Raw genomic sequence first — 23,632 nt, 5'->3', positions numbered from 1 at the left:
TCTAAAACTGCTTGTCATGACCCACCAAACTGATTTTACAATCTACTAAAGGGTAGTGACCTACAGTTTGAAAAATACTTCTTTGAAAGATATGAAAAATAATTTAAACCTTGTCTTACGAGTCATCATTATGAATGCATCAATTAACTACATTATGTTATAAAATAGTAATGCTTCTGAGAGGGGTCTACTAAGGTATGCAGCTGTATAAACTTACAGTCAGAACCCCCACGGGTTTCAGGGCTCTTGCATCTGTTTTTTTACAGTTCTCCCATCTTTTAACTTTCTATCACACAACTATTACTTCCCATTGCTAACAATATGCTTGCTCTAAAAGTTTTACCTTTCTACTTTCTGGCAAAAAAAGCAAGCTATGCAGAATCATATATAAAGTGAAAGCAAATAAACTCTGAAAGAGGCCCTGAAGAGCTCCTCTTTCTATAATCTGCACAAGCTTAAATGTAAAGACCTTAAGTCTTTTTCCTGATTTTCAAGTGTGTTTCATGAATGAAAATAGTTAACTACAAAAGGTCCACAAAAAATGTTTTTTATGAGTCCCAAAAGAATGCACTATTTGGTTCAAAACCAGTCTTTTCTTTTTATATATATATATTTTTTAAACTAAAACTATGATCAAGGTTACTCTTGACTATTTACAAAGATTACTGCTAAGAATATGTTTTAACATATGACTTATAAAATAAAAAGCAGTATGAACATAAAGTGGCAATCAAAAATATTTGATACTCACAACACTGTTAGATAAAGCCTCTCAAGGTAATACTTTCAAGAGAACAACATTCTCAAGTTCTGATACACTTAATAACCCACATTCATTTTAATTACATTGCAGACAAGCCTCATACTACAAACTGGTGGGAAACTACAAAGATTCCATTATAGCATGCCATTTTATCCAGTTCCCAAAATGCAATCAGCTGTTAATCATGGCATGAAATTGATATTTTATAGCCACTTAACTCAACTTCAAGGCTTAAAGTATAAGCAATCTACACAAGAATTTTTTTAATTAAAGGGAATTTCAAATTTTCATATGAATACAACTGAAAATAATTTTCAGCAAATAAAACCTAAGGCTAATAGTTGTGGCAAATTTTCATAAACAACCCAGGTCCAAAACAGTACTAAACCATTAAAAATAACAAAACCAAGGGCTTAATATTTAAGTAGAAGATTCCATACCACATAAATACAAAAATACATATTTAAAAAAAAAAAAAGATAAGGAACTAGACCTTCTATTTTATCAAGCCAAACTCAAGGTTACCAAAGATATCCTGAAGGGCAAGGACTGTCTGTAGTTACGTATTCTTTAAAATACACAGCATGATCTTGTTTATGTCTATGTCTGCATTTATTTAAACAGAGGGATGTAATAAAATTCCACAAATATGTTGCTTTGGGCAAGTCCTCTTACCTCTCAAAGCCTCTTCTATTTTAAGATTTTCTGTTATTTCTTCATGCTCTAAAATTCCAGTTTTAAGGGGAAACATCAATCTTTTAAAAGACAATACATACTGTTGAATCCAAAACATTACGTACCATATGATACCATTTTGTTTAATATATATCTGTTCACAGAGAAGCTGAAAAGATGTACACCACATTTCCAACAGTGGTTATCACAAAGATTGTGAGGATTCTAATTTTAAAGGAGTTTGGGGCTTTTATTTTTTTTGATTCTCTGAATTCTTCTACAGTAAGTTATTTAAAACTTACTGTTTTTCAACTTATAAGAGAACTTTCAAATATAAATGAGGCAATACCTAAGACTTTCTCAATTTATTAATTTCAAGAATCTGTTCTAGACACTGGTTTAAGTATATCTCTATTATACTATAAGCAGCATGAACCACGTTCAGTATGACCCAAAGCATCAAATTTTATACTTACATATGTAACAGAAATTATTTTTGAATAAAGACGTATACTTTAAGGATATCAAAAATGCATTAAGATATAGCTCAACCTATTTCCAATCATAAGTAATGTTAGTAAAGGTTACAGGGGACAAAGTATCTACATTACAAATTCTAGATTTAGATGGTACAACCTTTCAAAGGCTTGAGACCAGCTTCATATTCACTGATGGGTAAATTCTCTGATGAACACATCCTTATTTTTGAAGTCTAACACCTAAGGATGCAAAAAGACCTCAAGAGGAAAGAGCAATGTACTTTTAATAACACTCTCGCTAAGAAAGACCACTGTATGGCCCTCTTAAAATCTTGGTATGGTTAATAGTCATAGATGACCCATATATGCTTCAAAACAAAACAAAACCCCACAGCAAGTACTTTCAATTAGAAAGATACAGTAGCAGGTAGGCCTGTTAATCAACTACTTACATCTCCACTGAAGTTGTCGCAATCATTTGAAACAGCTTCAAAAATAGGGTTTTGTTCTGGCTCAAATTTTTTAAACAATATCAAAATACTATTACTATCTAGCCAAAATAAAAAATTACAACTATAGGGGGGAAAAAAAACTTAAAACCCTTTCCAAGGTATGAAAACACACTGCAATGATCAGAGTAAGTTCTAACACAGCTGCAGCTATTTAGGACAAAAAAGATCAGATCCTCCTTTAAGTTGAAACATACGGCTATTAAATAGCTATGATATGAGTTATACCCCATGTTGAAATATAACTGTCTAATTAGAGAAACACAGAAAATACAAGTTGACATTTAACCAAAAAAGAACATCATGACTGATACCATGAACGTGCTGACTTTTCAGAACACAAAATCTTTAAGAAACTATACGCTTACCTTTACTTTTGTCAAAGATAACCAATTTGTTGTAGGGTTTTGCCCAGTCTTGAAATGCTTATTTTCTCTAGGTTCTTAGAATGAAAATTAAACTGATTAGGTAAAATAAGAAAGCCTAATAAAAACCAAAAATGTACCTCTTTTAATACTCATCTACTGTTTACCTTTAATGACTTAAAATATCAATTAACATTTTTAGTCCAATTTCAATACCCACATAAAAGAATGAATAAAGGATGATGCACTTTAAACCATATAAATTACAAAAAGGGCCATATGACCAATTACGCTAAATAAAAAACAAATGGATAAATAACTACCTCACCTTCAAAACATTGCTCAGATGTGACCTCCTCAATGAGGCCTCCCCTAACCCATTTAAAATTGCAATCACTCCCTACCCTCACACTATCATCCCTGTAATCTACTCTTCTCTAATCCTATAGCTCTCACCTGATATATACAATTTGCTAATTTACCATCTCCTGTTTACTGTCTGGTTCATCACATCGAAATGTAAATAACAGAGGGCAGCTATCTTTTTATTCATTGGTATATCCTAAGCACCTACACCTCCCTTGTACAAAGATTTTCAATAAATGTATGTGTTGAAGGAAAGTAGGTGTTTTCAGGCTCTTCTGTAAGATGCTTAATTTAAAGATAGGAAGGTCTCACCGACATTCAAATAGAAACATAAGGAACAATTACACCGAGTTGCAGCATAATTTCTAAACTGCAATGCCTTAAGAGAAAGCAGCAGTAAAAGTACTAACCTGAAAATTACTAAGAAAAGTTTTTATTCACTTAATCCTGTATCCAAAAACATTCTAAGTATTGGGAATATGGCAATAGAATTGCAAACCCATTTTTTTTTTAAATAGGGAATGGAATGTAGAAGGGGAAGAGACATATCTTAACCAGTGATAACTTCCAATAGTGCTCTGAATTTTGAAAAAAGGTCCCCCAAAATAATTCAAATCATAGGCTAGCTGCTAACAAACACTCTTTTAGATGAATGAGGAAGGTTAAACAAAAACAAAACCAAAGAACTTCAGAACAAGTTCCTCAGGACTGTCATTCCTGTACTTAGAAGTATCAGCACAATAGATATACCATGTATCCATATTAGTATTAAGAGTTACCGTTTTCAAAGCACTGTCACATAATTTCATGAACTCTTCCGAAAAATCAAATTCAAATTCAAACATAAACAGGTAACTAACAAAAGCACTTAATTACTCATGCACTTAACAGTAAATGCAACTTTTTCCTTGAAAATCTGCCAGAGTGTTTGACAAACTACAAAGAAACCATCCTATAAAAGAGCCACCTTCTCAGCATTGGAAACTAACACAAGAGCCATTAAAAATCTTGAAGCCCTTTGGCCTAATAAAACCACTCCTGGGAACTTTCTGAAAAGAAACAGACTGAAGCAAGAAACGATTAAGACAAAGATGTATTCCACTACCTGTAACAGCAAAAATGTGAAAACCCAAATCCTCACAACTGAATGGTTAAGCAGAAACCTAAAATTTATAATAGTGTTAAGAAGAAAAAGGCTGAACCCAAAATAACATACACAATCACTAAAACTACATAAAATGAAAATGGCAAAAATAGGATTGGATTAAGGTAAAATTATGTTCAAATTTCAATACTGAGGTTACACTACTCCAAGAGAAAATACCCATGTTCTAAAACATATATGACAAAGACAGTAATTTTTTGAAAGCCATAAACATCCAATATTTACAACAAAAAAAGTAAAATATGATGAAATATTATATTATTTAAAACAGATGTGACTTTCAAGACTATTTTGCTGTCTCTAAACATGTCAAATCCAATGCTGCATTTTCTTCCTTCACCTTTGGTCCCAGAAATGTACATATTTTAACTGCAGATATACACAAACCTAAGTGAGGAAACTCTAGAAATTGTAATTGGTTTACAAAGAACCCAGTAACAGTGATTCAAAATTGAAAGGAATTCTACAAGTAGATTAACTAAAGACACATACAAGACAAAATTTCACACTATAATGATTTCAGCACACTAAAAGAAACCTCACATACATATCAAAAAGCATAAGGGCTACAATTTATGCTTCAAATAAAAGAACTCAAAGTAAGCAAGAATCTAAATTAACCTCAAGGAACAGAAAAAGATCTGTGGTATTAAAACATTCCAAATATTTCTGATCACTCAAGCCACTCTGGAACAAATTCTTTGTTATAATTTTTAAGTCTAAGGAGAGCCAATGCAAATTAAAAGCTTTAGGTTTAATTTTTTATTTGAACAAGTTGAATGTATCTGCCAGATTTCAATCTGATCCTAGGAAGGAAAAAACTGGGCATCCTTTTCTATAAAAATTATATTTAATTTTTTTCTTTTCTCTTTTTTTTTTTTTTTAACTATGGATGCCACTGAAAAAGGGAACCAAAGTTACAGAATCCTATGTGGACAAGAGCTGGGAAAATAAGCATTTCATTTGAACTGGTTTTGATAGGTAGCATCTGCAGATGCTTCAGAGAAGGAGAAACTGTGAGTGGGGAGGGTAGGGCAGAATTCAAAACCAATGTTCCCCATCGCCCCACACCGAAGGCAGAATTCCTTAAAAGTCAACTCTGAATCATCTTGATGGATAACTTCTTTTGCCATAAGTGAAATTTCTTTGGAAATGGGTTGCTGAAAACCCGTTTTCAAAAAGAAGTCTGCATAAAAAAAAAATCCCCTTATCCCACATTCTACAGACCAGGATGTCTACTTAAGAAGGACCCTCAGCACCAAGCGTGCCAACCCCGCCTAGGCCTAAGGGAGGCATGGCAGTGCCGGCAACATGGATGGGTTCGGGGCACGGGGAAGTGGACTGGACTTGCGTGCCCTTGGTGAGCTCTGGCGGCACTCCCCAAGTTAAGGACACTGGCCACAATGGAATGGAGTCTATTGACATTTGCTGCCCAGTTTGAACACTAAGCATTTTCTGAGTTCGTGAAATACGAACTGACAACCCCCCCGCCGCCCCCACAAACCTACAACAGGTCTTCCCGCACACACACACACACCCTCCAGAGTCAGACTCGGTTAGCTGAGACAACACTGAGCCCCAAGTCTGTACAACAAACCTGGGTCATAGGGGGAAAGACGACGCAAGGAAATAACCGCATTTCTGCCTTCAGGCACCCCACCATGTCCCCTGCTGCAATTCCTTTCCTCTCCAAATTTCAAAAACTGGGGCAAGGGTTGGGGAAAAAAACGCACAGCATGCCCGGTCCCTGCCACCACACTAACACCCGCTATGTCCCCAGTCCGGCCTGAGCTTCTGACGCACGCCTGGGTCCTGCCCTCGCCCACCACTATTCAAAGACGCCTTCTCCTCTGCGGCCTCGAAACAGCAATGCGGCTCGGCCACCACCCGCGCCGGAGAGGCCTTGCGGGGGAAGGAGGGAGACCGGGAGGGGGCCGGGCACTCCCCACCCCTTCCTCAGGTGGGGGAGGGCGGAACGCTGCGGGAGACTGCACAGAGCCCCACGATCCCGGGAGTTCTGGAGCCCCAGCCGCCACCTGAGATTTAAACGGGGAGGGGTGCGGGGGGCCACTGCCCACCCACCTCAACCCGGTCCTTCGCTCTCTCCCAGGCAGGGAGGGGGGTGGGTAAGGAGACTGAACAGACCCCAAAGACTCCAGATGAGCCCTGAGGCTGCCACTTTAACGGGCAGAGGGAACGCTGCCCTAACTCTTTACCCCCTCCCTCGTTATTCCCCAATGGGGGGAGTTGGCAAGTTTCGGGAGACAGAATCAAGACCAAGACCCTTCCACGTTAATATTTAAACCGGGAGTGGGGGCGCTGCCCAAGCATCCCCTCTACTGGGGGGGCAGAAGAGGCTTAAAGAAGGCCAACAGAAGCTGACAATTGCTAAGACCTGTGAACCCCTCCCAAACACTTAAATGGAAAAGGGGAGGCTGCCCAGTCCTTCCATCTTGACCGTTTGGGGGAGGGGGTGGGGATGTTGCAGGAGGCTGGACAGGGCCTGACATTCCCAGTGGGCTCCCGCGGTGCCCCCCACCCAATCCTCCAGGCTCTAGACGGGAGCCCCACCCCCACTGCGGGTCCCCAGCCCACCCCCCCTTCAAGCCCGGCCGGTCACGGGGCGGGGACCGCGGTGCGGACCGCGGGGGAGGGGACGCGAGGCCCAGGCTAGTCCAGGCCCCGAGCGAAGGGGGCTGGGGCGCGACACCCACCTGCCCAGGCCCGGCCGCCCGCCGCCTGCGCTCGCCGCCGCCACAGAGGAGGAGGAAGCCGCGGCCGAGGACGACGACACGGAGGACGAGGACGGCGACGGCGCGGCAGCGGGGGACGTGAGAAGGCCGCCGCCGCCGCCAGGCTTGCGGGCATTGGCGGCCGCGGGCTGCTGCTGCTGTTGCTGTTGCTGTTGCTGTTGCTGTTGCTGCTGTTGCTGCTGCTGCTGCTGCTGCTGCTGCTGCTGGGGCTTCAGCGACATGGTGAGGGGCCCATACACCGGCCCGCACGCCGGGCGGGGACAACCGGGAGCCGGGCGCGCCGAGGAAACGCCGGAGCGCGGCGGGGACGCGCGGGCGCCGAGCGGGGTGGCGCGGGTTGGTGCGGCCGGGGGGGCGCCCGGGCTGGCAAGGGGGAGAAGGAGAACGACGAAGGGACGGGGTGGCCCGCCGAAACGGAGGAAATGCCGGGAGCCGGGCCGGGCCGCGCCGCCGCCGTTGCCGTTGCTACCAAAACAGTCTGAGGCGGAGGGAAGCGAGCGCTGCCCGGAGGGAGGGGGGCCGGGGCCAGGCGGGGGAGGGGCGGCGGAGGGATACGGTCCCGGAGCCCCGCCGCCGCCCCGCCCGCCCCGCCGCGCCGGCCGCGGGAGCGAGCGCCGCCCCGGCCACCTGGCCGCGGCGAAGCGGCGAGGTTCGATGGCGGGGCCCCGAGGAGCTGTGGCCGCCGAACGCATCAGAGGCCGGGCACACCGAGGTGCCGCGTGGCGATGCGGAGTGGGCGCGGAGGTGCGGTATGGGGACTCTTTACCGGAAGTCGGAAGGGTCGGACGGAAGCAGAACGTGAGGCGGCCCCGGGGCCGGGAGGGACACGTGAGGAGCGGGCGCCGCGCTGGGCCGCGTTCGCGGGGGTCGGGTGAGGGCCCGGCAGCCGGCCCTTCCCGGATCCGCCCTCCTCGAGGCGGGTCTGCCCTTCGGAGAGGGCGTGCCTGTCTTCGCCTGCGGGGCCGGCCTAGTATAGAGGACCGGAGGGAAGCGTTTATTCCCCGCCCCCCTGCCCCAAGTGTTCAACGTTCTCAGACTGCTGGGAGAGTCCGTATTTGCCCCCACCTGATGCAACCTTGAAAATGAACTGCGAGTGTCTTCAGGGTGGAGACTATGTCTTGCTACGTATAAAGCACCTAGAACACACGATCCCATGGTTTTCTTTGTATCCCCGGTACCTGGCACACAGTAAGCTCTCACCGTGTCGTCTGGATGTCAAAGACAGGCCGTCCTGTCTTTTCTTGCCAAGACCAGCAGGGTTGGAATCCAGCAACCTCTCCGGGCCACCCACATCTGGTTACCTTTTCCCCACTTTTTCCACCCCAGCAACACTGTAACAAGAAAACTGTTTTGGGTATCTGACCTTCATTTGAACCCATTTTCCCTCATTTGAACTTCTTTTTCCTCATTCGAACTTCTTTTTCCTCATTCATGAGACTCCAAAGAAAACTTACATGATTGGTAAGAGTTATGGATAATGGGGTCCCTTTCAGTGGAGACAGAACAGACTTCAGAAGAATGTGCGAACTTCAGACATTGGCCCCTTTATAAGTTTTACATTAACTTAGCTTGGTAGCCAGCACAGTACTCCGTTTTTTGGTTTTTGTTTTGTTTTTTAATGTGTTGCGGTTAAACTGGAAGCAAATGGGTAATTTTCTTTTTTGAGTGAAGAATCTAATTTTTAACAATGAAATTATTCAGGAAATGATAGAGGGAACCACCAAAACTTCCCTCAATCTCCTAGAATTGTCAGATAAACTTGGAAAATGATTAAACCATGAGTCTCCAGTAGCCAAATTGAAATTAATCTCCTAGACAGTCCAGGCAAAAAATTATTATTATATTCTGCAAACACTTCAAATGTAGGATAGCAGCTCTATCTTCCATCTGAGGTAAAAAAAAGTTGATGGGGGAAAGAGTAATATTCCTTTAAACCGACAGTTGCAAAATCCTTTAAAAATTAACCCAAAGGAAATTGAGATTAAAAAACAGAATGAGGGGAAAAAGAAAAATAGAAGGACCAAAATAGAAATACAGTCAGCTTTCTCTGGTTTAATTATTTGGCAGTTAGCCGTTTCTGGGACCAAGGTCCCAGAATTTGGTGTTAGGACCAAATTCCAGACAGACGGGAGGTAGAAAGGAAGTGGAAAGTCCTGAAGCTGACAGAGCTGAACTTGATTTCATTTATGCTGAGAAAGCTCAAGTTTTCACTTACTATTGAAAATATATTTTAAAAGTTTTATTGAGGTATAACTTAGTATGAAATTCACCCATTGTATATATATAATTCAATGATTGTCAGTGAATTTGCAGAGTTGTGCAATTATCACCACTCATTTCAGAGCATTTCTATCACCCCAAAAGAATCCTTTATACTTATTTGCAGTTGCTCTTAATTCCCATCCTCAGCCCCAACTGCTACTAATCTACTTTCAGTCTCAATGGATTTGTCTATTGGGGACATTTCATATATATGGAATTTTACAGTGTTTTTGGCCTTCTTTCACTTGGCATAATGTTTTTGAGGTTTATCCATGTCATCGCACGTGCCAGCATTTCATTCCTTATTATCACTGAGTCGTATTCCATTGCATGGATATACAGTTGACCCTCTATATCCACAGGATCCGCACCCTTCAATTCAACCAAGCATGGATTATGTAGATATATATATTTTATTCCCTGAAGTTCCAAAAGGCAAAACTTGAATTGATCAAGCTCTGACAACTATTTACATAGCACTTACATTGTATTTACGATAATTTACATAGTACTTACATTACATAGTATTAGGTATTATAATCGAGAGGTGATTTAAAGTATTCGGGAGAATGTGTGTAGGTTATGTGCAAATACTATACCATTTTATATAACGGACTTGAGCATCCTCGGATTGCTATTGGTGGGGTTCCTGGAACCAGTTCCCTATGGACAGTGAAGGACAACTCTACCACATTTTGTGTGTTTACTCACCAGTTGGTGTACATTTCAATTGTTTCAAGTTTTGGGTTTTGAATAATGCTGCTATGAACATTTGTAAACGTATGTCTTCATGTGGACATATGTTTTCATTTCTCTTGAGCAGATGCCTAGTAATGGAATGTTGTGTGATATGGTAAATTTAAATTTAACTTTTTTAAGATTCTGTCAAATTCTTTTCCAAAGTGACTATGCCATTTTACATCCACACCTGGAATATTTGAGGGTTTGTCATTAAAATTTGATTTCTGCATTTATATTAAAATAGAAACAAAGGGAAGCTCAATTCTATCTACACACCCCCATTTTCCTTGTGGAAGGAGGATCGACACCCAAAACCAAGGTATATCTCTTATTGCAAGCTCTTCACTTGAATTCTAGATCTTTGAAGACATGGTTATTTAACAACTGTGATGTCAGATGGCTGCAGCTTTAGATGAAAATGTCAGGATAGGGCACCTTAAGACAAAATGTTGTGGCAGCAGCCATTAAGGTAACCCCCTATGATCCTGTTCTCCTGGTGTTCAGACCCTGTGAAATCCCTTCCACTTCAATAAGAACTAGGCCTAGTGGCTTCTTTCTAACAAAAAGCTAGACAAAATTACGGGTTTTCTCTTCCAAGATTAAGTTACAAAAAGACCCTGGCTTTTGTACTAGGCTACCCGCTCTCACACAATTGCCTTGAAGAATGCTAACTCCCAGGTTGTGAGCTGCCCTATGGAGAGGCCTACATGGGCAAGGAACTGTTATCTCCAACCACAGTGAGAATCTGATGGCCACTAACAAACCATGTGAGTGAGCTTGGAAAAGGATCATCCCCTAGTCAAGACTTGATACGACTGTAGCCCTGGTCAATGTACTTTATTAGGCTTTATTGGAGACCCTGTGCTAGAGACACTCAGCTTAACTGCACCAGAGTTCTAACCCTTTTGTTGTTTAAGTTGTTAAGTTTTGGGGTAATTTGTTACACAGCAATAGGTAGCTAATACACATGACCCTCAAAAAGTGCATTTCCTTTGATTTCCATGTACATTCAGAATTCTTTAAAGACAAATGCTGAAGTCAAGAACTAACATATCCAATAGAAGTTGAATTTTTGAATGCATCCCCCTGCCCCAAATGATTTTCAGGCAGCCACTTAAACAAAAATCAACAAGTGTCCTTGGGGAGTTATCACCAAAGACAGTGAGGAACATTGCCCTGAAAGGGTTCAGATACTGAGAAGAATTGCTAAAATACTTAAAAAATAGCTGTGGCCATTTCAACCACTATTTCAGAAATCAAAAAAAGTATCAAGTGAGAAACCATATAGAGAAAGACTTTCAAACTTGGGAGTTGAGTCCTGTGGATTCTATACTTGCTTTCTGATTTTCAATGGCCCTTCAACGAGCCACATGGCCCTTTAGTTTTCATCACTTCAATGATTAATCAAGTCTGAGGATTTGGAGATGAAAAACTGATGTAGTCATGCAAAGCAGAAATGCGTAGAGTGATTTGCTATCATTCAGTCCAGCAGCACACGTCAGATGATCCAGTATTTCCAGCAATTCATTTTTCTGCAATCATTTCTTTTCAGCTCTCTTCATTTGAACATGTTTAATGTATGATGATACATTATTCACTCAATACTCTTGATTTCGCTTTCAAAAGCATGAAAATTAATTCAAATCAAAACTAACGCACACCCCCTCTAAATCCATCCTCTTCAAGTTTTTGTACAGACCAATCCTCATTTAAAAAAAAAAAAAACAGCAGATGTAATTTCAAAAATAGGACCATGGCTAATTAAACCAGTGTTTTTTTCTAACCATGGTTACTCAGAATTCTTAGAGGCTAATCTATTTGTAGACACTCCAGGAATCCCAAAAGACTAAAAGCAATTTAGAAAAAAAAAAAAAAAGGAAAGAAAGAGTATATGATGTGATGCTTCCAGGAGGGCATTATTTACACACCTTTATGACTTTCCTATAGGTTTGAAAAAAACTGAGGGGGGTGTGGCAAAATAGTAGGAAACAGCAACATTATTTGAAAAGCTTTTAAGTGAGCCATTTCCTCCACACGAGCATACTTCTGGTTGTTAAGTTGCTCATTTTGTTTTACCTTGTGGGATAGAATAATGATGCAGTGACATTATTCACAAGGCAAAAGCTGGATGCTAGCTGAAATAGACACAGAAGAAAGAATTCTTTATTTTTCATTGGAAATGCTTGTGCTGTGCAGAGCCAGACATTTAAGGAAACTCAGCCTTTTGTTTTTCTTAGTTCCCTCTTTTTGTTTTCATTCACCCTCTTTTTGAGGTGAATTTTGTGGGTAGCCTGTTGTTTCAGGGGCCACAGATTTATGGAAAGCCAGAGATATGAGATATGCACCACTTGGAGAATGTAGGAGGGATTTAAAATGGATATGTGCAGGACTGGGGACAGCTGAGCTGGCCGTTAGCGTGGGGATCTTGTTAAGTTTGCCACAGGATACCGTGAGCCCTACAATGGGACCCCAGAGGGATCAGACTATAATTAATACTGTCAATGCTGACCTATGATCTTACAAGAAGGGCTTGGATTCTCCTTTCCAAGTGGAAGTAGATAGGGGCTTAACAATACTCACTGTCTTGCTAAACTCTCATGTTACCAAAACTGTTACTTTTCTGTAAGGGCTCAGGAATGATAATGATAATAATTGCAGACCCTTCTATAGCATTTACCATGTGTCAGCTCTGTTCTAAGTTTTTCTACATAATAACTAATTTAATCCTCACAACAATGCATTGATTCTCAATGGGAGGGGAGAATTTTGCCTCGCCCCCTAGAGGACATGGGGAATGTCCAGAGGCATTTTTGGATGTCACAACTGAAGGGGAAGTGTTATTGGCATCTTGTGGGTAGAGACCAGCGACGCTGCTTAACATCCTACAATGCACATGACAGAGAATTATCCAGCCCTCAATGTCAAAAGTGCTGAGGTTCCTTGAGAAACCCTGCAGTCACCCTACGAAGTAGACTAAGATTATTATTCCCCCCCTTTTTTTTTAATGGAGGTACTGGGAATTGAACCCAGGACCTCGTGCATACTAAGCATGAGCTCTACCACTGAGCTATTCTCACCCTGCTATTATTCCCGTGTGATAGGTGGGGAGACTGAGGCATACAGCGAGGTTAAGCCACTTTGCCTAAAGTCACACTCATTAAGTGACAGAGCTGGGATTCAAACCCAGGCAGTCTGTCTCCAGTCTGGGCTCTAAACCACTTTGCTATCTGAAATAGTGAAGGTCCAAGCTGACTCTCTTGGAAAAAATAAACTCTCCTTGGTTTCATCAAATGCAAGCTTCTCGGAAGCTGGCACCATGGATTACTGCCTGTGTCTTGATTAGAGAAATAACTATTGTAGAAGTCACCATCTTCAGGAACAAGCTGGCAGTGCCTATCAAAACCGAAATTGCGCCTTCCCCTTTGTTCAACAAGGGTGAAAAGATGAATGTACAAGGATAATCACTGCAGTGTTGTTTGGAACAAAGAACAGAAACTCCATCAGCAGAGGATGCTTAGCTGCCTTGCAGGGTGTCCCACATACAATGGAATATAGACTATTCTCAGCTGGTCGATGAGAAAGAGGTAGATCTTTGCACTGATTCAAGGATCTTTAAGATCTGTTGTTAAAAAGAAAAAGGAAAAGGAAAAAAGGTAACCATATTAGGCAATGTATATGTTAATTCACTGGATTGTAGTAACGTTTCACAAAGTCTACATGTATCAAATCGTCACAGTTCACTTTAAATATGTATAATTCTATTTATCAGTTATACCTCAGTAGAGCTGGAGGGGAAGAAAGACCTGTTGTTAAGCCCAAAACAGAAAATTTTAAAATAAAACAAAATAATAAAACATAAGTGTGTAGAATATTGTTGCATGGTATACACCTACTTGTGTATGGTTTGGTTTGGGGTTGTTTGTATTATTTGTTTGTTTGTTTAGTGGAGGTGCTGGGGATTGAAGCCAGGACCTGTGCATGCTAAGCATGAGCTTGACTGCTGAGCTATATCCACCCCGCTACCTGCATTAAACAGAAGGGAAGTATTATGACTCTGTGTGTGAGTGTGTATACATATATTTTTACTGTGTATATATGCATACATCTAGAATATCTCTTGATGAGGCCAAGAAAACTGACACTAGGGGACCACGAACCCTTTATACTGTTTGAAAAGTTATTTTTGAAAGTTTATTTTACCATGCACACATACTACCTTTTCCAAAAAAATTAAAAATAAAATGTTAGGACATCAGTAGGAATAACTAATATTTGTATCGCACCTCGTGGTTTACAAAGCACTTTTATTTTCATTGTTTCCTTTGGCACTCACCCCGTTATAGGGATAGCAACACCAGAACAGAGAAGTGGCCTGAGTTACCCAAGGTCACTCACTGCTGACCTTGGGTACTGCCCTTCCTCATTTCCCAAAGTAAGATCAATTACTCTCCCAACCACTTTAATTTTGTTTTATTCAACCACAAACTGCCATTCTCAAACTCTAAGCAGTCAACTGTAGGTCACAGACATGGAAAAGAAAGGCCTGTTTCAGGAACTTTTCACCCCTGCATCCTTTTCTGCCACATTTGTATTGTTTTCTGCTGAAATGCCATATTGGCCAAATGTTGGCGCTGCAGAAACAGGCAGAATCCTTCACTCCCACCATCTATACAGAGTCAGTCTGTACAAGCAGAGTTGATTGGATCTGATAGAGACTAATTCTCAATTTATATATGTTTGCTTCTTTGGGCCTGAAATGCCATATGCTTCCTAATCAGACCTGCTGGTGGCCTCCAGCCATGGGCCACAATGAGGCCAACATCCAAGGCCACCCTTTAATGACTGAAGCATTTCCAGGCAGTGAGGGGGACAGCTGAATAGCTAGCCTTCTCTACCCACATGTTTCCATCATATGTGGTTGGCACAGTTTGCATTCACCCACTGCATAAAGCTTACTTCTCTTCCAGTTAATAGCTTGTGATGTGGTCTTGTAGGCACTGAAGCCAAGAAACCGCAGGGACCTTTTAGGGAACTGCTGTAAGTCATCAGCCTTCTGCAGGCCTGAAGTGAGTTGGAGCTGAGGCCCTATGAGAGTTGGTTTTGCTCTCCTTTGATTGGGGTTCTCTTCCATTACACATGTGATTGACTTCTGTCTTCAGAGGGTGGATACAGGACAAATCTTCATGTAGCAATAAGCAACTGGTAGGCTTCTGGCATCCTGGAAATGACTCTGGAATCCTGTTACTATGATTTCTAATGATCTTGGCCCATGGTTCTTTTTTTTTTTTTTAAGTTATGTAAGACTTTTAGAAACATCCTGAATATTTGTGTATCAGTTAGCATTCACTGTGTAACAAACCACCCCCCAACATAGTGGCTTGAAACAACAAACTTTTTTATTCCTTAAAATTCTGTGAGTTGACTGAACAATTCTTCCATTTCTAGGCTGGCTCAACTGGGGTTGGATGGTCTAGGATGGCCTCATTGACATACCTGGCCGTTGACTCTATGTCAGCTGGAAATGACAAGGACAACTTGGCCACATGTCTCTAACCATTCAGCAAGTTAGCATGGGTTTATTCACATAGTGGGGGTCACAAGAGCAGCAAGAGAAGGCAAGCCCCAAGGCACAGGCACAGACACTTTTCAGGTCTCTTCTTCGGTCACATTTTCTAATGTTGCATTAGTCAAAGCAAGACATGTGGCCACGCCCAGATTTGAGGGATGGTGAAATAGACTCCATCTCTTGATGGAACAAGCTGGAAAATCACTTTGCAAAAGATGGGTATATAGGGAGGAAAGAATTTGTGGCCTTTTTATGGTAATCTGTCATAATTAGGGATATTTGAAAAATCAATTCAAAAAAAATTCTTCGAGCATGATGCTTGATAAAAAATTTTTTTAAAACAAGATGCCTCCTAATATTCAGAAGAAAGCTGAGAAGCCTACTTTTAATAATCTGATGACTTCCAAATCTCCAGAGTCTTGGTCATCTCATTCAAGCTAGAACCAGGGAGAGGGTATATAGCTCAGTGGTAGAGTGAATGCTTAGCATGCATGAGGTCCTGGGTTCAATCCTCAGTACTTCCAAAAAAAAAAAAAAAACTAAATATAAATAAATAAGCTTAATTACTACCCCCTAAAAGAGACTGCCAGAACCATCCTGATGAAAATAGAACCCAAGTGTACCTTCTGCAAAGCTGACTATGATGATTAATTTTATGTGTCAACTTCATCGGACCATGGATGGCCAGATGTCTGGTTAAACATTACTTCCAGCTGTGTCTGTGAGGTTGTTTCCAGAAAAGATTACCATTTGAATTGGTAGACTGATTGCCCTCTCCTGCATGTGTGGACATCATCTAACCCACTGAGGACTCACTGGAACAAAAAGGGAGAATTCTCTGCATGACCACTTGAGCTGGAGCATGGGTCTGTCTTCTGTCCTCAGACTGGAACTTACACCATCAGCACACTTTTGTGCCCAGCCCTTCAGACTTAACGCTGGAACTACGCCACTTTCTTGGGTTTCCAGCTTGTAGGTGGCAGATTGTGGGGCTTCTTAGGCTCCATAATCATGTGAACCAGTTCTTTTTTTCTTTTTTTATGTGAGCCAATTCTTTATAATCTCTCTTTCAACAGATAGATAGATTAGAGAGAGAGAGAGAGATGGATAGCTTGATCTCCTGTTGGTTCTGTTTCTCGGGAGAACCTTGACTAATACACTGACTCTCCAGAAGAGCCATCACGTGACCTGGAGAAGATCATCCTTATTGTCCTTCATCAACAGTGAGGCCTGAACCACTGCATGTTCTTGAAGTGCAAGGAAACTTTCGGAGGCTGTGTTGCAGGAAAACAAAAGGAGAACAGGCCACGTGCTGAATGGCCCAAGCCCTGCTTGTAGAGATAAGACAGCCAGGCATGGGGGTGAAACTTTCAGCTTTCATCCAGATTTTTGGCCTGGTCTGTAAGTCTATGATTTTCCTTCTCCTCCCCATGGGTCTGATTAAACCCTTTGATCTCATTTTTATTGGGCAATGTTATTACACCACTTTACAAAATAGACCATGTACCCCAGGCTGACCTTAAAAGCCTTCTCCTTCCCCTACTCCTTGTAGGGCATTCAAGGTTAGCAGAATACTCAACAATGCTGGATGTAAAAAGGGGGAAGGCAGATAGTAGGTGCTTAAAAATGTTCAAATGAATGAAGGCCAGGAAGGGAGGAAGGAGAGATGATGGAGGCAAATGAATGAAGAGAATGTATTAACATATTTTCTAAGATGTCCAACTTGGACTCTTCACCAGCTTTGCTGAGATATAATTCACATCCTATATAATTCACTCATTTAAAGTGTGTACAATTCAGTAGTTTTTAGTATATTTACAGAGTTGTGCAACCATCACCAGAGTATAATTTTGAACATTTCTTCATCCCCAAAAAGGAATCCCATACCTGTTAGCAATCAGTCCACATTCTTCCCTTCCCCCAGCCCTTAGCAACCACTAATCAACTTTCTGACACTTAGGCTATTTCTTTTGATTGTGAAATATGTGAATATTTCACATAGCATAACATTTACCATTCTAACCATTATTAAGTGTACAGTTCAGTGGTATCAAGTACGTTCACATTGCTTCGCAACCATCACCACCATCCATCTCTGGAACTTTTTTCATTATTGCAAACTGAACTCTGTACCCATTAACACTAACTCCCCGTTTTCCCTTCCCCCTCTGCCCCTGCTAACCACCATTCTACTTTCTGTCTCTGAATCTGACTACTTTAAGTACCTCATATAAGTGGAATCATACAAGACTTGTCCTTTTCTGTCTGGCTTCTTTCACTTAGCATGATGTCTTCAAGGTTCATCCATGTTGTAGCAAGTGTTAGAATCTCCTTCCTCTTTAAAGCTGAATAATATTACATTGTGTGAATATCACAACCTACTTGTTCCCCATAATTCAGAGAAGAAAATTGAGTCCTAGAAAAGCTTAAGTTCCCAGGGGACAGCTAGCAAACAGTACAGTCTGGGTGTGAACATGGGATGTTGAGTTGTAGGTCTGAATTCTTCTGCACCCAAGTGCAGAGATCATCTGCACTAAGATACCCCCCGGAGCGTTGTAATAACCAAACCAGAAACAGCGTTGGTGCCCATTAGCAGGGGAACAGTTAGATACAGTGTAAGACGCCCAAACAGCAGGACAGGGTGCACCTGTTGCAAATAATGAAGCAGCTCTGTTTAGATAAATAAGGAAGCATCTCTAAGATATTACCAAGAGAAAAAAACAAGGTACTAAACAGTGAGTACTAAAGTGCTAATATTTAGATTTTTTAAATGGTGGGGCAGGAAATAACATATAAGCCCATGTGTGCTTGGACTATGTCTGGAAGGCAACGAACTGATAACGGTTTCTCCCTGGGAAGGAGAATTGGGGACCAAAAAAAAAGGAGACCTGTTATTTACTGGGTACCCCTTGGGAACTCTTTGAATGAATTAAATATTACCTTTGCTTACAGCTTTATAGAGGTGTAACTGACATACAGCAGACTGTATGTTTAAAGTGTTTCATTTGATGCCTTCTAACATACATACATCTATAAAACATCACCACAATCCAAATAGGAACATATGCATCATCCTCTAAAGTTTCCCTGTGTCCTTTTCTAATCCGTCCCACTGTCCCCAGTATTACTTTTTTTTTAAGTGAAAAAAGTAACAATAACCCAAATGTCCACCAGTGGATGAATGGATACATGTAATGTGGTCAGTCAATACAGAGGAATATTTTATTATTCAGTATTAAAAAAGAAGGAGATTCTGGCGGGGAGGGTCTAGCTCAGTGGTAGAGTGCCTGCTTAGCATGCATGAGGTCCTGGGTTCAATCCTCAGTACTTCCATCAAAAGAAAGAAATAAATGTAATACCCCCCCAAAAAAAATCAAAAAGATTTTTAAAATTAGAAAAGAAAAAAAAAAGGAAGAAGATTCTGACACAAGCTACAACATGCATGAACCTTGAAGACATCACGCTAAGTGAAAGAAGCCAGACCCAAAAGGGCAAATACTGCGTGATTCCACTGACGCGAGGTACTTAAGTAGTCAAATTCAGAGAGACAGAAAGTAGAATGGTGGTTTGTCAGGGGCTGGGGAGAGGGGGGAATGGGGAATTAGAGTTTAGTGGGTGCAGAGCTTCTGTCTGGGGTAATGAAAAAATTTGGACCTAGATAGTCATGATGGTTGCAAAACGTTGTGCGTGTAATTAGTGCCAACGAGCTGTACAGTTAAGTGGTTAAGATGGAAAATTTAATACACATTTTACCACAATTTTTAAAAGTAGCGATAAATAATAAACTACTGTCAGATGGATTTGGTGCTAAGAGAATATGTAGATGCTTTACTTACATATCATTAACAGTTATTATTTATTATTACTACATTTATTTGCATATTATTATTACATAAACCCCAAGGGGTTCAAACTCAAAGTTCAGTAACAGGCTTATCCACAGGAAGATTATTTGTGTTTGTAAAAGTGTCCACTGTTGGAATAGATGGTCTGCCAGTGTTTCATCTAAATCCCGGCGTCTCCCTTCCACTGAAGGACATCCCCAGAGCGCTGCTGTCCCCTGCCTCATTCTTCTCAGCAAACCAACATGCTATAGTACCTCTGGTCTTTACAAAAGTAATCCTCTCCTGATGCTTACCTCCCCCAGGGCTGCCCTCCATCCCCTCTTCCTCCATTCCCCTTCACTCTGAGCCCTGCCCCTTCAAAGAAATGCTTTCATCAAGGTCCCTGATGGCTGCCCCACTGCAGAATCCCACAGCAAATTCTCAATCGTCATCTTACTGGACTTATCAGCAGGTTTGTCCAGTTTGATCACTGCTCTTTCTGGAGACACTCCTGTCACCTGGCTCCCTGGCCTTGACTCTCATGTGGTTCTCCCCATCCCTCATTGGTCCCTCCTCACTTCCTTGACCTCCCAGCATGGACACACCCTCGGTTCAGCCCATCTACGAGCCCTAGATGGTCTCATCCAATCCCGTTGCCTTAAGTACCACAAATTCCCTGAAGAGTCCCACGTTGTTTCTTCCAGCCCCTATCCCTCATGAACTCCACTTACTTGACATCTCCCACCGAGATTCCTAATGGACTCCCTCAAACTCTGCGGGTAACCAGAGCTCAGCTCTGCTCGCCTCAGTCCCCTGCCCCTGCCCTGGAAACTCTGCCTCAAGTGTTTCAGCTGCTCAAATACATCACCACCAACACTAGTGACGAATTGTCCTTGGCTCCTCTTTATCTCTCTCTCCACCTGCAGTACATCAGCAGATCCTGTTGGCTTCACCTTCAGATATGATATGTCCGGAATCTGCTGTATCTCCCACCCCCATCGCTCATACCCTCGTCCAAGCCACCATTATCTCCCATCCTGATGATTGCTAGGGTTTCCTCCTAAAGTGTTTCCTCGCTTCCATTCTTCCCTCACAATTAAATCATTTTTTCCAAATAACTTCCACAGAGATCCTTTAAAAACACAAGTCTTGGCATGTGGTTCCCATGCTAAAAATCTTCAAATGGCTCCCATGTCAGAGTAAATGCCACATACCTCACCTTGACTTCTAATATCTGACAGTTCACTACCTCCTCAACCTGCCACTCTTTCCACTGTTCCTCCTGCTCACTCCAGCCCAGACACACAGACCTCCTTGGTGTCTCCCAGCATGCCAAGTCCACCCGCCTCAGGGCCTTTGCATTTGCTGCTCCATCTGGCTGTAATGCCCATCCCCGGGTATACACATGGCTCAGTCTTTCACTTCATTCAGATCATAGACCTCACTTTGGTTTCTTCTTCCTGGAGGTCTTCCTTGAGCACCCTATTATATCCAATAGCACCCGCCTCATCACGCTGCACCCCCTTAACCTGTTACGTTTTTCTTCAGACCATGTATCACTACTAAATACATATGAGGTCGTTTCCTTGTCATCTGTTGCCTCTCACTCTAAAGTAGGGCCAACAACAGCAGGAACTTTACTGTTTGTATTTCCAAAGCCTAGAAAGTTGCCTGACACTTAATAGATGCTCAGCAAATATTTTAGTGAAGTAACGACTATTTAAATTAATGGACTTTAAATGCAGTTATGTGTGTCATTTGTGTATGTGGGTTGTGCTTTTTGAATACACTCCTGGAGAAGCAGGAAAATGACTAAAAGGTAAAAGAGATCTATTCACATATCCGTATCTGCATCTATCAACACCTGTCTATCTGTATGAATACAGACAACACCGAGAGTTTATTGGAAATGGACCCAGATATGTCTCTACTGTATCTGCATTGCTATCTATCCATATTCATATAGATAGATAAATATAAATGCTAGATATGTCTGAGTGCATTTCCATTAAACTCTTCTGATCATGGTCAGATTAATACAAATACATGTAACAAGTTGATTTCTGGCTGTTTTTCTTTTTTCCCTGCTTTGTTTCATTGTAACAAGGAGATCACAACTCTTCCCACTTTTCTGGTTCAGTGTTGTCAGTAGAGGTTTCCACTCTTCTCCTGTTAGTTTTCATTTTTATGCATATCTCAGTGAATTTTACTTCCTACGGGCATTTCTGAGGACATTTCTAACCTCAGATTGTTCAAAAGCCCCGCCTTATTGGGATAGATGAGGGATAAAAGCCTAGTTTTCTTCCTTGCATCTTTTTTTTTCTTTTTTTTACAAAAATCAAATGTAAGATTGTGACCCTGTTGGTCTGAAATAGATAATTAGGTAATTACTGGGCACCTCTAAAATCTCTCTTGCCACCACACACCTCCTAGGGTGGTCACGTTCAAAACAATGGAAAATAACGTGTGCTGGCAAGGATGTGGAGAAACTGGAACCCTCGTTCACTGCTGGTGAGAATGTGAAATGTTGGAGCTGTTTTAGAAAACAGTTTGGCAGTTCCTCAAAAGTGAAACACAGAAGTACCATATGATTCAGCAGTTTCATTCCTAGGTGTACACCCCCAAAATTGAAAACAGGTACTCAAAATAATACATGATGTGTGCATGCATGTGCATAGCAGCACTATTCACAGTAGCCAAAAGGTGGAAACATCACAAAGGTCCATAATTAGGTGAATGGATAAACAAAATGTAATATATCCATGCAATGGAATATTATTCAGTCATAAAAGAGAATTAATTTCTGATACCACCACAAATGAACCTCAAAAACATTATGCATATATAAACAGCTCATACAACTTAATAACAAAAAAACAAAGAACCCAATCCAAAAACGGGCAGAAGACCTAAACAAGCAATTCTCCAAAGAAGATATACAAATGGCCAATAGGCACATGAAAAAATGCTCAATATCACTAACTATCAGAGAAATGCAAATCAAAACTATAATGAGGTATCACCTTACACCAGTCAAAATGGCCATTATTTGACAGTCCACAAACAATAAATGCTGGAGAGGGTGTGGAGAAAAGAGAACCCTCCTACACTGTTGGTGGGAATATAGTTTGGTGTAACCATTATGGAAAACAGTATGGACATTCCTCAAAAAACTAAAAGTAGACTTACCATATGATCCAGCAACCCCACTCCTGGGCATTTATCCAGAGGGAACTCTAATTTGCAAAGATACATGCACCCCAATGTTCATAGCAGCACTATATACAATAGCCAAGACATGGAAGCAACCTAAATGTCCAATGACAGATGACTGGATAAAGAAGTTGTGGTAGACACAAAATTGTAAAATGACTATAGCTCAATAAAAAAAATTGTTAAAAAAAAAAAGTTGTGGTATATTTATATAATGGAATACTACTCAGCCATAAAAAGAACAAAGTAATGCCATTTGCAGCAACGTGGATGGACTTGGAGATCGTCATTCTAAGTGAAATAAGCTAGAAAGAGAAAGAAAAATGCCATATGATATCACTCATATGTGGAATCTAAGGGAAAAAAAAAGGACACTAATGAACTCATTTACAAAACAGAAACAGACCCACAGACATAGTAAACAATCTTATGGTGACCAGGGAAAGAGAGTGGGAAGGGATAAATTTGGGAGTTTGAGATTTGCAAATGTTAACAACTATATATAAAAATAGATAAAAAACAGATTTCTTCTGTATAGCACAGGAAACTATATTCAATATCTTGTAACAACCTTTAATGAAAAAGAATATGAAAACAAATATATGTATATACTTGCATGACTGGAACATTATGCTGTACACCAGAAACTGATGCTTTGTAACTGACTATACTTCAATAAAAGCATTAAGACACAAAAGGCCACATCTTAAATGATTCCATGTACATGAACTGTCCAGAACAGACAATCCATAGAGACAGAAAGCAGACTGGGGACTGCCAGGGGCTAGGGGGAGGGGAGACTAGGGAGTGACAACTAATGGGTATGGGATTTCCTTTTGAGGTGATAAAAATGTTTTGGAAGTAGACAGGGGTGGTTGCACAACACTGTAAATGTCACTGAACTGTTCACTTTAAAATGGTTAATTTTATGTTACGTGAATTTCACTTCAA

The 23,632-nt window shown here is 41.3% G+C and overlaps 1 protein-coding gene across 9 annotated transcripts in view; it reads right to left on the bottom strand.

Annotated features, from left to right (window-relative positions):
• Nucleotides 1-7,782, bottom strand: part of ATXN2 (ataxin 2) — a 99,731-nt gene extending 91,949 nt beyond the window's left edge. For 3 of the 9 annotated variants that reach the window (XM_064481215.1, XM_064481216.1, XM_064481222.1), the window contains exon 1: nucleotides 7,037-7,414. In XM_064481215.1, the coding sequence (XP_064337285.1) occupies nucleotides 7,037-7,296 (260 nt within the window). In that variant the 5' untranslated portion in view covers nucleotides 7,297-7,414. Of the gene's footprint in view, nucleotides 1-7,036 lie in introns of all 9 variants that reach the window. The other 6 variants (XM_064481214.1, XM_064481220.1, XM_031442727.2 and 3 more) reach the window with 5 other exon arrangements.
• Between the last annotated feature and the right edge of the window lie 15,850 nt (nucleotides 7,783-23,632).

The sequence above is a fragment of the Camelus dromedarius genome, chromosome 31 (assembly GCF_036321535.1).
Source record: "Camelus dromedarius isolate mCamDro1 chromosome 31, mCamDro1.pat, whole genome shotgun sequence".
In the NCBI taxonomy this organism is placed as follows: domain Eukaryota; kingdom Metazoa; phylum Chordata; class Mammalia; order Artiodactyla; family Camelidae; genus Camelus; species Camelus dromedarius.
This window is presented reverse-complemented; position numbering and strand designations above follow the sequence as displayed.